We start from the raw sequence: 15,606 nt of genomic DNA, 5'->3' as shown, positions 1-15,606 counted from the left end.
CTTCCGGTGATGTCAGGGGGTGTGGCCTTATGACACACTTCCGGTGGTGTCAGGGGGTGTGGCATATGCTAATGAGTTATGCTAATGAGTCCCCTAGCTCTTTTTCTACGAAACGACCCCTGGGTGAGACTGCTTTTCAAGGTTGTTTTTCTTTTTAACCCCCTCCCCCCTTCCTCAGGGAGGCTCTTTCGGTTTTAGACTCAGACATACACAGAGGCACTTTCAGTTTCTCTTTCACACAGAGACATACAGGCAGGCACACCCCCAGGCACACCCCCTCCCTCCCTCCCTCCCTCCCTCCCTCGCTGTTTCTCCTTCACATTCACACTGAGACTGAGACATATATGCAGGCACTTCCTTACACACACACACACAGGCTGTTCCTCTTCACATTCAGTTCTTTTTTTTTAATCAGTTCAAAACCTTTATTGGTATAGATCAGAATCATACACAATCGCCATTCAGTTCATGGGTTTAACACACACCTTCCTCATTATAAGGCAGTTACAAAACTTAGCAACCGCTTCAATAACCACTATGTTTTGTGAAGCCAGTAAACGATACAACATTCTGTCATCGGATTGCTTGGCATCATTCTTAAGAGTATCTTCTAAATAGGCTGCCCGAATGTTTTCATACAAACTGCAATAGAGAAATACATGTTCGATTGTTTCAATCTCCTCTGAACCACAATCACAGAACCTTACAGAGTAGGGGATTTTCTTAAATCTTCCTGCTAAAACCGCAGAGGGGAGCACATTAAAACGGGCCAGCATAAATGCTCTATGCAGCTGTGGGGAAGTCAGATCCGATAAGTATTGTGCTGGGGCATTGATCGGAAAACATGCCCATCTTAAAGGAGAACATCTACCAGAAGCCAAAGCTCTAAGCTCTTGCATTTCAATATCAATTAATCTCTGTTTGCACAGAGCAAAGATGTTTATTTCAGATAAGGACATCATATCATTCAGGCATAAGCCTATTGAAATGATTTTCCTTTCTATAGCAGCAAACCACTTAGAACAATGAGACTCTTTCAGCAGATATGGAATAAGGCTAATGGGGCAGCTCCTGAAATGCAGACGTAACCAAAATCTGAAAGTAATTATCCAAGCCCTTGTTTCCAAGCGTATCAAATTGGCTTCCAAACAAATGGCAACATAAGAAACACACAGAGGCAGCCCTAATATTTTCCTCACAAAATTGGATTGAAGTTGTTCTACCATTTTGTTAATAGCAGTGATCCAAATGGGCACCCCATAAAGAAGTTTCGCTCCAATTTTATGCTCAAACACTTTTAGGGCCGCAGGAACATACTGGTTACCTTTGGGTTTTTTTAAAAAAGCGGGTTATTGCTAGCACACAGCAATTCGCAGCTTTAATTGCTTCTGATCTGTGTGCTACCCACCTAGCACTATGGTGAAAATTAATTCCCAAATATTTAAAACTCTTCACCTGTTCAATGGCTTTTCCCTTAACACGCCAATTGATAGGTTTCCAGGAATCTCCGAACACTATTATTTTAGTTATGTCAAAATTCACGGATAACCCGTTCATCTCGCAATATTCTATAAAGTGTGCTAACAACCTCTTTATCCCTATTTATAAATATTTATTTATTTATTATTTAGATTTTTATCCCGCCCTCCCCGTAGGCTCAGGGCGGCTTACACGGCATATCGCCGGTATAATACAACAATAAAAACATTTTTAAAAAATCAGCATCGTTTGCATACAATAACAGGAGCTCAAAATTGGGCTGTGTCCATCAATCCCCTCTAGCCCCTTGGGCAAATCGTTTAAAAAAAGATTTAAAAGGAGGGGAGCCAATACAAAGCCCTGCTTATTGATGGAAATTTTCGGGGTTAAATCCTCATCCCTAGAGCCTCTTATTTGACAAGTGGTATCTGTATATAATTTCTTGATCAGCAGGAGCAATCTCATGTCAATTCCCAACAGCCTTAACTTCTTCCATAGCAGCTCCCTTGAAACAGTATCAAAAGCACTCTTCAAATCTAGAAAAGCAGAGTACAACTTGTCCCCTTTCCAATTTTTAAATATTTATTCACTAAGTGACTTAACACGATACAGTGATCTAAAGTTGACTTCCCCTGACAGAATCCTGCTTGCTCTATACCTAAAAACTTGTGTTCTGCCATCCAGGCCTTAAGTTTAACCGCCAGATGGCTTGCATAGAGTTTCCCTAATATAGAAAGCAAGCTACTGGGCCTATAATTACTAGGCGATCTATAGTCACCTTTTTTGAAAATTGGCACTATAATAGCATTTGTCCATGCTTCAGGTATTATACCTGTCCTATCTATAGCAGTAAATAAAACTGCTAAGAAGGACACCCACCATTCCGGAATCACTTTAATGGCCTCCGGGAGAATTGCATCTGGTCCCGGCGCCTTCCCAGCCTTAATTTGAGCAATTAACGCGACAATCTCCACATCCTGCACCGGCGGCCACTCAGGACAATCCCCAATACTAATCTCCTCCTCCCATTTACCGAAAAGATTTTCTGGAAACGTTCGTGCCAGGCCTTGGTGGTAATTAGGGAATTCATGATACTGTTCCTACCTAGAGCCTCGGAAATCACTGTCCAGAATTTCCTTGCATCATTATAAATTGTGGCTTGCAGTAGAGGATCCCAATTTTTTGAAGGGTGACTTTTTAAAATCTCTGATCAATTTGCTTAAAAATGATCTGGCTTCGAAATATTCTACTGGGAAATGCATACATCGAGAACTCCTATATATCTGATACATAGATCGTTCGTACATGGGCCTTCGCTTCAAGGCACTCCCTATCAAACCAAGTGGCTTTCTGCTGCCTCTTTCCATTTCTAGCCTGATCCTGTCCTGATATCATCACATCTACAAGCTGATTGATGACTCCTTCATAAACCTGCATCAGGACTGGAGTCCCATTCATAGCACGCACACACACACAAAAACCAGATTCTTTTTCTTTCCAAGGGATGGGGCTGGCTGGAGGAGGTCCCTCGGTGGGTGCCTTTTATCAAACAACAGAGGAACCCAGGCAGGCACAGAAGAGCCCAGCAGCTTCCTGCTGCCTAGTTTCCCGGTGGCTGCTGCAGGGCTCAGGCCGTGGGGTGTGGGTGGGTGCAGGATTCAAGCACCTGTGTCAGGCCAGCTACCCACTGCCCCCCCAGCCCACCTTACCTGCCCAGACTGGGGCTCCCTGGGCAGTGCAGCTGCTGGGGAGCAGCCTGACTCCACTCTTGAGGCAAGGCTGAAGATGCCAGCCCAGCACCACCACCTGTCGCCACCCCAGTGAGACCTGCTGGGAGTGGGAGGGGTGCTGGCTGCTGCTGCTAACAAGGGGGTGGGGCTGCTGCCTGAGCCAGGGACCGCCCACTCCTTGTGACTGATGACAAACTCGGAGCCAGATTCACAGGACCCGTGTGCGCTGGAGTGGTTCTTTCTTGCACCGGTTGCCCCCGAGGGAGGCTCAGCATCTCCTGGAAAAGTTCGGGAGGCTCAAGCTCCTCAGCCCCCCCCCCCCCCCGTAGTTGACACCTATTGGGTGGGAGTGCTGGGGATCAGCGGACTTTCAAATTTGTCCTCATACTAGGATCTGGGAGCTCCTGGTTCAAATTCCCACTCTGCCAACTGCCGTGAAGTTTGCTTGGCCATCTTGGGTCAGTCATTCAGTCTCAGCCTAACCTACCTCAGAAGGTTGTTGTGAGGGGAGAATGACATGCTGCCCTGAGCTCTTTGGAGGAATGGTGTGGACAAAAATGTGCTGGATAAATAAGTATCCAGTGATGACAATGAAAACAGAGCAACAATTTGGGGCACAAGAAAGAGGGAGGTTTCTGCATAGCGAGGGAATCCCCAGGTCTGGAGAAAGACACTATCTCCCCCCCCCCAAATGAGGACCAATGCCATCCCTGCCTGAGTTGGCAGCCCAGTCAGAAGGCACCTCTGCCCTTCAGGCACAAAAGGAGCTTATTTTTTGCTTCTCTTCCCCAGAAGCAGAAGGTGGAGCCAATTTAGGCCCCTCCACCTCCAAAACTAGCTTTGTTGCTCCCCCCCCCCAACACTGCGGGCCATTCTCTCCTCCTGCATCTTTCCAGAGGATGACGTGCTTTTCAGATTCGGCTGACAGTAGAGATCTGAAGGCTTGGGGGGGGGGGAGAAAAAATTGTGTGTGGGTGTTTTACACTAGAGGCATTTTTTCCAGGGGAAAAATTGTGAAAGTTTCTGGAATGCTGGAAAAAAACCCTCTTGTGAAAGATTTTGTCTTCCAGAATGATTGAAATGCTTCTCAAGACAAGGGTCCCCCCCCGTCCCCCCCGCTTAAAGCATATGACATGAAAAGTTCAGTTTTTCCATTGGGAAATTTGGGGAAACACTGAAAAAGCTCCCCCACCCACTTTTGAAATGAAAGACAAAATGTACTGACAATATTTAGTTTGTTGTGTTAAGATGGTCTGCAGTGTTGGGATAATGACAACGCGGGATCACGAGACTCCTGGAGGGAAGTTTCATCCTCCCCTGCTTGTTCAGTGGGCCAGCCCCTTGCTGGCCAGTCCATCTGCCTGCAGTGCTGCAGCTGCTCCCACCTACCCATTTGCCTGCCTAGCTCGCTTGGCGGGGGGGGATCTCCCCCCCTGCCTGCAGGGCTGGCGTTACTGGTGCCTCCATTCAACTGACTCCTTCTCCTCCCCCCCTCCCCCACTTACAGTAGATTGATGTTGTCTGTGCAAGTGCGGGCCCTGTTCCTGTTTGGAGGGGGGATTTTTTAACCCCCTCCCTTTTTGGGGTGAGGGGTTCCCATTTACCTACAATCCAGTGGGATCCCCATTATTTGAACCTGGCCCCAGTTTCTGGGTTTATCAGTCTGCAGGGGAGCTGAGCATGAGATGTAGGGATTCCTATGTGTACTGTAGACCTATACATTTTTAGGGAAGGACTTTTTTTAAAATTTAAATTTAAGTGATCTTGGCAACAGTTAATATGCTATATGTTTAATGATGATAGTACATTATTCAATAATTCAGTGTTCTCAGTGTTATGAAGTTTAACTTAATATCCAAATATGTTGGTAGCCGTGGTATCCAAAGATGGGTAGCCATGTCAGTCTATCTGCAGCAGTAGAAAAGAGCAAGAGTCCAGTAGCACCTCAGAGACTAACAAAATTTGTGGCAGGGTATCAGTGTTCATGAGGCACCGCTCATTTCTTCAGGTATAGGTGACCTATTGTGAACAAGAGGTTACGTTGTCCAAATAACATACTTTCTTTTGTTGACTACAAAATTTTTCAACTTCTGTTTCTCCCTACCTTTCAGCACAGTATGCAGGAGTTTACAACCCTTTTTCAAGTACTGGGCACACTTGCTATTTTTCTTATTGAAAATCAAGACATTTATAATTTTGAATCCCATAAATATGCCAAATACTATAATTTCATGTTAATTAAAACATAAAATATAGAAATGATATATTTTATGTTATTAAATCTGTAAAATAAGTTTAACTTTGATAGGAAAGTAAGTATTGCATATATTTCTGTTTTTCTCAAAGCTTCCTTCCCTGAGAAAAAGGGGGCATTTTTCCCCACATGGTTTCAAAATTTCTGGAAATGTTGCCTTTCTTGCTAACAGCAGCTGCTTCTGATTGGCTCCTGCCCCTGTAAGAGTCAGAAAAGACAAGTGGGGCTGGAGGACCGTAAGAGGAGCTCTACCTCTAGTGGGTGGTGTCTGTGATTAGCAACGAAGGGTGAACTGGGCCAGTTCCAGGCCTGGGGGGGGGCGTGTCCACCTGCATCAGGGAGGCAGCAGAGATGCTGCACAGCCGCTGGGCAGAGCTTCTTCATACCGGCTCTGCCCTTCTCCCCCCTCCCTGTGGATTAGCCTCTTGATGGTGGAGTAACTGTGAGGTTACTCGGGTTTAAATATTTGTAGAATGTGACGGTTTTCTGGGGTGGGTGGGTTTTTTTTGTTGTTTGTTTTTTTGTGGGGCCTGGTGACATTATAGCCTGCTTTGAGCAGCTTGGATTGAGTCGGGTAAAGTGGCTTAAAACGGCCTGAACAACAACAATAAGTCAATGTTTTCTGCCCACTTGGAGAGTCTCTCTGTAGAAAGCATTTGTATGCCACCTTTCTGCCCAGTGAGGGCCCTTGAGGAAGTGAACAACAGTTAGAAAGACAGTAAAGCCAGCTTTAAAAGCAGCGATTAAAAACGGACAATAAGGAAGGATCAGTAAGGGAACGCCAGGTGAAGCAGAAAGATCTTTACCTGCTGACGGACTACAGTGATGGAGGAGGGAGATCAACCTTTTGGTGCCATAACTGAGAAGGCCCTTTCACGGCTGGCTATTTGCCTGGCCTCAGCAGGGCTCCTGACAAGCCCTTCACCAGTAAATTTTCAGGGGGGGGTACTGGTGGGGCATGACATCTGACGTCACAGAATTTAAAATTAAAAAATTAAAAATACAATAAAAATTAAATATAATAAAATATTAAAAATACAATAAATACACTCCAGCAGGGGTCTCCAGCAAAGCTCTGGGGCAGCCGCTGCTACTGCTGCTGCTGCTCAGGAGGGCCAAAATAACTGCCCTGGAGGATTCAAAGGTCTGATCCTGCAGCTGTGTCTTTGCATTGGCTTCACATGCCGCTGAGACGCGCATTTTCCATCCCCTCCCCGGAAGAATCTCATACTGCAAAACTTGTCTGAGTCTGAGCCCCTCACATGATCCAGAACTGTCCTGAGCCATTTCTTCTCAGTCTCCACTGGCCTTTTTTTGCTTTGGGCGAAGGCTTTTCCAGCAATTGAACTTAGTTTTCGGCCCTTCCCGGTAGGTTTCGCTTTCAGGCAAAGCCCTGTGCTGAGTTCCCCCCCCCCCAAGAGATTTAAGTGTCCATAGGAATGTGTGTGATTCACAGACCAGTCAACGTGGATGGAATCGGAATGGTAAACAAATAGGAAGAGAGAGCAGAGCTGGCTAGGTCACGTGTGCCAGGACCGACGAATCAGGACAACAGGCTAAGGCAGGAACAAAGAAGTGAATCAGGATGTAAATCTGGCTGGCGTGGTCACGTCTGCCAAGAGGACCGGGGAATCAGGACGACAAGGCTAGGCAGGAACGAGGAAGTGAAATCGGGAACGTCGGCTGGGCTACTGTAAATCAGGCTGCGGGCAGGGTGTGGCACAACTTACTAATTCAAAATGTCAAGGTAAATATTCTTAAAGGTGTTTCTGAGAGCAGGACGTGTAGGGCATGGCTGATGAGTAAGGGGGCGTGGCCCCAAGATGCCCTACTGTAGCTGTGCTCCTGGCTCCTGAAGATGACCATAATGGTTAGGTAGGTTTGTCTGGGAGTTGGAGTTCCTTAGGGTGTGCAGGTTCCAGAGCATACATGCATATATAAAAAAATATATAAAAGGGGACGGCGGAAGACCAGAAGGCCTGGCGGGAGCTGGTCCATGGGGTCGCGAAGAGTCGGACTCGACTGTGCGACTGAACAACCACAGCAAATAAAAGGGGAGCGGTGGCACAGGGGATTTATCCTCTGGTTAAACATCTGAGCTGAACAGGACTGCTGTCAGTTCGAGCCCCGCACTGGTGTGAGCTACCAGCCGTGTCCCCAGCTCCCCGTCCACCCAGCGATTCGAAAGCTTCGGCGAGTAGATAAAATGGGTACCACTCCTTAGAGAGGGTGGGCACACTTAACCCCCCTGGTGGGAAAGTGTTAGCTGACAAACGGAAGGTCCGCACGTAAGCTCAAAAGCGGAGAGAGAGCTACACAGCTTCAAAGAAAAGCCGGCAATGGGCCATTCTGGCCAGACGGTGGCAGTGGTGCGCTGCGACCGAGAAAATGCTGACGACATCAAGCGACCCCGACTAAAAGAATGCTGCCGGACATGTCTGATTCTTATAGCTGACCAAACTCCCTGTTGACTACGAAGTGTGTGTGATTTAAAAATGATATATGTTGTCCTCCCTTACCCCCTTCATTGTTAGTCCCGTGTCTACACATTAGTAACTGTAAATCGCTCAGAGCCGGCAGCTCTGCAAGGATTGAGCGATCAATAAATTGAAAGATTATTATTATTATTATTATTATTATATGGACAGCAGCTCTAGGCGATTTTGGCAGGGGCTCGGCTACTTACTGGTCTTACACAGCAGCCATTGGAGCTCTGCTGAATGTAGGTCGATAATGGATGATCTCAGTTCTTAGTGATGTCTGTTGAGGTCGCCAATACGGACATCACTGTGGCCATGATGCCTTCAGTTGGAGTCATGTGAGCTAAGGCTGCCATGCTCTGCCTCTGCTTTGTATGTGTCTGTCTGTTGAAGTCAGAGGGAGGGAAGACTTTGCCACCTGGCCAAATATCCCAGAAGGCGGAGCTCATTCCACGGTTGCTCGTTAGGGTTGCCAGCCTCCAGGTGATGACTGGAGATCTCCTGCAATTACAGCTGATCTCCAGGTGAGAGAGGCGAGCTCACTTGGAGAAAGTGGCCCCTTTAAAGCCCCTCCCCATACCTCACCATCCTCAGGCTCCACCCCCAAAATCTCCGGATACTTTCCAACCTGGAGCTGGCAACTGTGTTGTTCACTCATCAGAATGGAGTAACACTGTAAAATCCCGTGTTTTGGGGGGAGAAAGAGAGAGAAGTCTGTTTCTGTGTTGCTAAGTCATCCCGAATACTCTGAAGAGAAGATAATTGGACTATGTATTTCTTTGTTTCCCACTCCAGGTACTCAATGAAGCAGTGGGTGCTCTGATGTATCACACCATCACTTTAACTCGTGAAGATCTGGAAAAGTTTAAAGCACTTCGAATAATTGTTCGAATCGGAAGTGGTTTTGATAACATTGACATCAAATCTGCTGGAGATCTAGGTATTACATTCACTTTTATCTTTATACCTTTTTGCATGGAAATGTGGTAACCAGGCCATCCCAAAACAAAATTAACTCACTTAATTTGTAAAAGTCACTGCTGCTTGTCATGTTGAGCAGCTTATAGTTATGGGTTTTGCATTAATTTATGATGATCCTCCAAGCATATCCTTAGTTCCCCTATTCCAAGGGGAATCAACAAACCCCTGGCACCAAGTCGCCACGGCACCTAGAAATTTCACTGTGGCTTTTGTGTTATATAACACAACATTCAGTGGTGATCAGTGAACTCATTTCTTAACCTTTAGTTTTCTAGACTGGCACTGATATTCAGTGAAACTAGGATTGCTAACCTCCAGGTGGGACCTGGAGATCTTCCAGAATTACTATTCATCGCCAGACTATAGAGATGAGTTCACTGGAGAAAAGGATTGCCTTGGAAGGTGGACTTTATGGCATTATAACCCACTGAGATCTCTTCCCTCCCCACACGCCTTCCATTCTCCACTCCCAAATCTCTATAAATTACCCATCCCAGAGTTGGGAACACAAAATTACACAGAGCTTTTAAAAGAAATAATGAAGTTATGAGAAACAGGAAGGTTAGGTTCAGATGTTAGTTTTTCGTTGTAGTGTTGAAAAACATGATTACCCTATTTTTATTTATATGCTAAAACAATTTTGTCAGAGCTTTAATAGAATTATGAGAAACTGAAAAGTTTAGGATTTGGTTTTGTGGCAGCGTTAGTTAGAAAATATGGTCGTTAAAATACAAACCCCTGAGGGCTGGAAAATTCATTTGGCTCTTAAATTTTGGGTCTGGCTCACAGAACCAAAGAAAATGTGTCACAGCCCAGAATTTCCAGTGATGTGACTGCATTAGATAAAGACTGCACAGAGAGTGCCTTTCTCTAGGGACAGTTCTTGCTGCTGTGTAGAGTGCTGGTAGGTAACTGGTAGCTGGTAAAAATTGGAAATACAGAGAAGTAGCAACATTGGGAAGTTTATGTTCTGAGGTAAATGTTAGGTATCTATTTATAAACTACTTATGCCACCTTTCCAGAGCCCTGCTCGAGATGGTTCACAAAGTAAAAACAATATAACATAAATGTAAAAATAAAAGTTATCAATCATAAGAGATCATAGAAACAAGGCAGATGTATTAAAATAGACCCAAACTACAGTAAGCAGCCTAAAACGATATTCGTAGCAGAGTCCTTGGGCTAGAAGTGGCCTTTAAAAACTGGTAAAATATTAAGCATTTCTATTTGTCCTTCCTCCCCAGTAGGGATCCAAAATGGCTTACAAAAATACAGTTTTAAGTGAACAACAGTGGAAACAAAATATGGTAGAACATAACCTGGGCAGTTCCTGGATCCACTAGTTTGTTCAGTCAAGGTCCGGACAAAGAGCCCTTTGACTTATGCCGAAAGGTTTGGGCTTCTGGCCGCACCGAACAGATGGAGGAGAAGCAAACACAGCTCCTGCGTGCAAGGTGTCTTTTTACTCTCATCACCCACTAGAAATGCCTCACATGCCCCCCAGGGTTTTAGACCAAGTGGAACACCTTAGTGAAAAGCTTGGGTTAAACAAAAGGTTTTGGCCTGGCACCTAAAAGAGAGTAGGGCAGGGTGAGCCTCGTGGGAAGGGTATCCCAAAGGCGAGGTACCGCCACCCAAAAGGCCTGTCTCTGGTTGCAGCCAGGGGCACAGAGGACAGGGCTTGTGGGGTAGAGTCTACCTGAGGGCTGGGTGGTACAAGAGGAAACAATCCTTAAGTACTGTGGCCCAAAGCCATTTAGGGCATGTTGCATTATGCCTGGAAAGAGACATTCCGAGAAGATGGTTTAAACAGCAGTTTAAAAAAGCATTGTGAGTTGAGCCTGAGGAGAAAACAAGGTTCTAATATACTGCTCTTAAAGCCTGGGGGAATGGCAGACATTTGGAATTGGTTGTCCCTTCTTCTCTGGGGATTGATTGGTTTTGCAGGTTAAATTCCAGATAGAAGGCAGTGAAGGCAGCTGTTTGGATGGGTCTCATGGCACTCTGGAAATTAAAATGAATATAAATGGTCCAGTGGGGGAAGTCGATGTCCCAGTAGCTCATGTACTGTAGTGGTTAGAGTGTCGGATCTGGGATCCTAAGTTTGAATCCCTACTCATGCCATGGATGCTCGCTGGGTGACCTTTGGCCAGTCACAGACTCTCAACCTAACCTACCTTATAAGGTCGTTATGAGGATAAAATGGAGGAGAGGAAAGTTATGTAAGCCACTTTGGGTCTCTTTTAGGCAGGTTGTAAATGAAGTGAATAAATAACCCCTCTGGCTCAACATGGTCCCTTATGCAGGCGGATAAAGCGTTTCAGGACACACAAGAGAATCACTCTGCAAATGGACATTTGTCATTTGCATAGGGCCATTGAGTGGTTAATATCTTGTGCAGTCAGTCCCCAGTGCTGCACAGGCTTGGAGTGTGAATTGGTCACACTGAGAGATCTCTATTTGAAGAAGTGAGCAGTGACTTACAGAAGCTCCTACCCTGTCACAAATTGTGTTAGTCCTTAAGGTGCCACTGGATTCTTGCTCTTTTCTGCTGAGAGATCTGTATCTCTTTCTGGGATTTAGTACCTGTGCATACACAGATGGTTGTCTGCTTCAGGGAAACAGCTGCAGAGATTAGGCAGTTTCATTTATTTCCTACGCTAAGCAGAAGTCTTGCTTCCAGAGAACACTGAGACCTCACTTCAGTTGTTTTTACGCTTTTTAAAATTCATACAAATGTTTCTGGTTGTATTAAATGACAAGTGAACAATCAGTGTTTTCTCTTTTTTGATACTGTTTTTATAAGTCATCCTTTTGCTCCTCTGGTTATTTTAGTTGCATGAATTGAATGGTTTTAGATTTGTGCACATTTATTTACACTCAGCGTAGAACTCTGACTGCTGTTGTACCAGCCATGGTGTTCCCCTGTTCTGCATCGATATCAGATCAGAACACTTAGAGACCCGCTCAGTATCAGGCTTTATCGCTTAGAGTATTACGAGGCACTTTCCTCTCAAAGGCACCATACAAAGCCTGTTGAGCTGTGTCCGTTTGCACGGGGTGTTCCAAAACGCTACTCCAGAACCAGTTTTGTTTCATTGTGCATGAAGATGGTCTTTAGTTATCATGGTGGCCTTCTCAGAAAGTAAAAATCTTGTGGGACAAAATAATTATGCAGACAGAAGGCACACTTTACGTTGTTCTGTGAATGCCTGTCCTTAAGTTGGAGCCCGTGTTCACTTTCATAACTTATATGTCGAATTGCTTAGGCAGTGCTCTGAAAACAATTTTTGATCAGTCTTAAAACCAGGTTTATTAGAGTCCTCCTTAGAAGTTTTTGGGAGGCTTTGAAGACCTGTTTTATTCGCAAGGGCTTCTAGAGGGACCTGAGTGGCAGGTCAGAAAGGGAAGGGAAGGATGTAAGTATTTCAGTAAATTAATACCGTAAGGTAAAATGTTTGAATTGGGCTTCCTGTAAATAAATCAGCAGCCAATACCTAAGGGCAGTATAGTGCTATACTTGTTAGGTGTAGCAGACATAGCAAGCTGACAAAAGGTTAACCAGAATGGATTCCCTTGATGACAAAGAATCCCCTGCATCGCTGGCTGTATCCCAAGCATGTTATGCTAAGTTTGAGGCTACCTCCAAATGTCTTTATTTATTTATTTGTTTAATTTATATCCTGCCCTCCCCGTCAAGGCCGGCTCAGGATGGCTTACATTGGTGTATAAAAACAATTAAAACAAGACTTAAGTAAAATCAGAACAATACATTTATAAACATAAGAAGAACATAAGAGAAGCCAATGTTGGATCAGGCCAATGGCCCATCTAGTCCAACACTCTGTCTCACACAGTGGCCAAAAACACCAGGTGCCATCAGGAGGTCCAGCAGTGGGGCCAAGACACTAGGAGCCCTCCCACTGTTTGCCCCCCCCCAAAGCACCAAGAAGACTTGCCCCAGACCGAGAGTTCCTATCTAGACCTTGTGGCTCATAGCCACTGATGGACCTCTGCTCCATGTTGTTGTTGTTGTTGTTGTTCAGTCGCACAGTCGAGTCTGACTTTTCGCGACCCCATGGACCGGATCACGCCAGGCCTTCCAGTCTTCCGCCGTCCTCTGAAGTTTGCTCAACTTCATGTTCGTTACATCTATGACACTGTCTAACCATCTCATCCTTTGCCGTCCCCGTCTTCTTTGACCTTCAATCTTTCCCAGCATCAGGGTCTTCTCCAGTGAGTGCTCCCTTCTCATTGGGTGGCCAAAGTATTGGAGCTTCAGTTTCATTATCTGGCCTTCCAGGGAACAGTCAGGGTTGATTTCTTTTAGGATTGACTGATTTGATCTCCTTGCAGTCCAAGGGACTCTCAAGAGTCTCCTCCAGCACCATAGTTCAAAAGAATCTATTCTTCGGCGCTCGGCCTTCCTTATAGTCCAACTCTCACAGCCATACATGACTACTGGGAATACCATTGCTTGGACCATGCGTATTTTTGTTGGCAGGGTGATGTCTCTACTTTTTATCATGCTGTTGAGGTTCGCCATCGCTTTCCTCCCAAGGAGCAGGCGTCTTTTAATTTCATGGCTGCAGTCACAGTCTGCGGTGATTTGATGACTAGGGAGCCATGTACCTGATGTTATCTGCAGGTCGTCTTGAAGAAACAGGCTCTGAAGAACTGCTCTTCCAAAAGCAGCATCAGTTTTAGCACAGTGCATCACCACCAGGAACTTCTCAAAGGCTGAAGTCAGTGAACCAATAGCAGACCTGCAGAGATATGTCACCAAGTATCTGGAGAAAGTGGCAGAATCAGGAGCCATAATGACCCTTTCACAGTACTAGCTTGCTTGATACGTTCGCATCAAACTTTAAAGCCAGGCATCTTTCCCGGCATTTGAAAGACATGTTTGCACTCACTGGAGAAAACCCTGATGCTGGGAAAGATTGAAGGTCAAAGAAGACGGGGACGGCAAAGGATGAGATGGTTAGACAGTGTCAGCGATGCAACGAACATGAAATTGAGCCAACTTCAGAGGACGGCGGAAGACAGGAAGGCCTGGTGTGATCTGGTCCATGGGGTCGCGAAGAGTCGAGTCCAACTGTGTGACTGAACAACAAAATATAATAAATAAAACATTTAAAATCACAATAAAACCTTCCAGTAATACGGTGCTATACCTATATTGATCATCCAAGATGGGGACAACCCCCCCCCCCAGGTTTGGTTGCCAGCTGTCTCAGTAGCGTGGTCTCCCACTACACTGTCTCAAACTTCTGCCAGGGCCCGCTTGCCCACGTTCTTATAGGGCAGCTGATGACTTGACACCTCGGTGGTAGAATAGTGGCGGCAGCGGCTCCTACTCGAACGCCTGGCGGAATGCCTTGAATGCCATATGGAGTTGCCATAAGTCAGCCGCGACTCGATGGCACTTTCCACCCATGTTGCTTCTTCTGGGCAAAGAGTTTTTGCAGGGTTTTGCAACGGGACAAGCTCGGCACCATGCACAGCAACGCCTGTCGCATTCCTCCGTGAAGCTGTTTTCCTCTGTTTCCAGTCTGAGCTCTGTGATAAACGACTGCTGCAGTGACAATATTTGTGAATGGGTGGTGGTTGCATTCAAGAATCCAACGAAGGGGAGGCATTTTTTTTTTTTTGCTGCTGCAGTGTCTGCCAAATTCCTGATTGTCAGAGAGAGCTACATCTGATGTGCAGAAACTCCATATTATGTTTGGCTGGAGGAGTCTTTACAGCTCTGTAACGAAATACCGATGTATATAAGGGTAACTGATCCCTGAGAGCAGCAGCGTAGAGCCAAGTCACATTCTATGTAGACTTTTGTATGGCCAGTGAAGGCTTTATGCACAATGCAAAATCCTAAAGGGAGGAGGGGTTCAAGGTGTGATTCAACAAACAAGGATGGAAATGAAGGAACAGAGTTTGAGTTCAATGTTTTACTCAACAACGTTTTATTCAAGGTATAGGTTTTCATGTGCACCCACACTTCTTCAGTTACATAGAAATGGAAGTTACCAGTCCATTCATATAGGTAGAGGGCAATGTGTTGGAAATGTATGTGTTTACAAGGTCTGATTCAGTCATTATAGGGTTAACTTGTATTCCTAGTTTGCTATTGTTTAGACTGACCTGGAAGGGATACCTGGCACCAAGCCAATGGGGGATTTGCCCGGGAAAAGTAACTTCTATTTTGATGCAGATTGGTCATTTGTTCCAGGTGACTTCCTTTCTAGGGGTCAAGAAGAAGGAGGAAATCTCCATTACGTGTGTGCTTGTCTTCAGTATAGGAAGCTTAGAAATGTAGCTCTTAGTGTTTTGTTAATTTGTAGCAATCCCGTGTACCTTTTCCCTTAGAATAAAGTATTTTTAAAAAGCAAAGAAATCTCTTCTTTCCAATAGAGCAAGATCCATCAAATAGTCTGAGTATTAAACAATTTTTGACTATTTACAACAAATTGGTAGCATAGGGCGGTTTAAATGCTCATTGGATAGAGAGAGAGAGAGAGAGAGCTGAGCCAGCACATAGAGGCTTATTTTAAAAGTGAACTAACTTTTTCCTGCAAAGTTTTTTTTCTACTTTTTGCCAGACAAAGCTGTGACCAGAAAAAGTGTGAGCACTTTTGATTCTTGCTGATTAAAGGGATCATCACTTTAATGCTGGTTTGCA

At 45.2% G+C, this 15,606-nt stretch overlaps 1 protein-coding gene across 4 annotated transcripts in view; it reads left to right on the top strand.

Annotated features, from left to right (window-relative positions):
• Positions 1-15,606, top strand: part of CTBP1 (C-terminal binding protein 1) — a 47,485-nt gene that overhangs the window by 10,813 nt on the left and 21,066 nt on the right. For all 4 annotated transcript variants that reach the window (XM_015410085.1, XM_015410084.1, XM_015410082.1 and 1 more), the window contains exon 4: positions 8,739-8,883. In XM_015410085.1, coding sequence (XP_015265571.1) covers positions 8,739-8,883 — 145 coding nt within the window. The remainder of the gene's footprint in view (positions 1-8,738; positions 8,884-15,606) is intronic.

This window comes from Gekko japonicus, unplaced genomic scaffold (assembly GCF_001447785.1).
Source record: "Gekko japonicus isolate JY-2015 unplaced genomic scaffold, Gekko_japonicus_V1.1 scaffold400, whole genome shotgun sequence".
Classification (NCBI taxonomy): domain Eukaryota; kingdom Metazoa; phylum Chordata; class Lepidosauria; order Squamata; family Gekkonidae; genus Gekko; species Gekko japonicus.
This window is presented reverse-complemented; position numbering and strand designations above follow the sequence as displayed.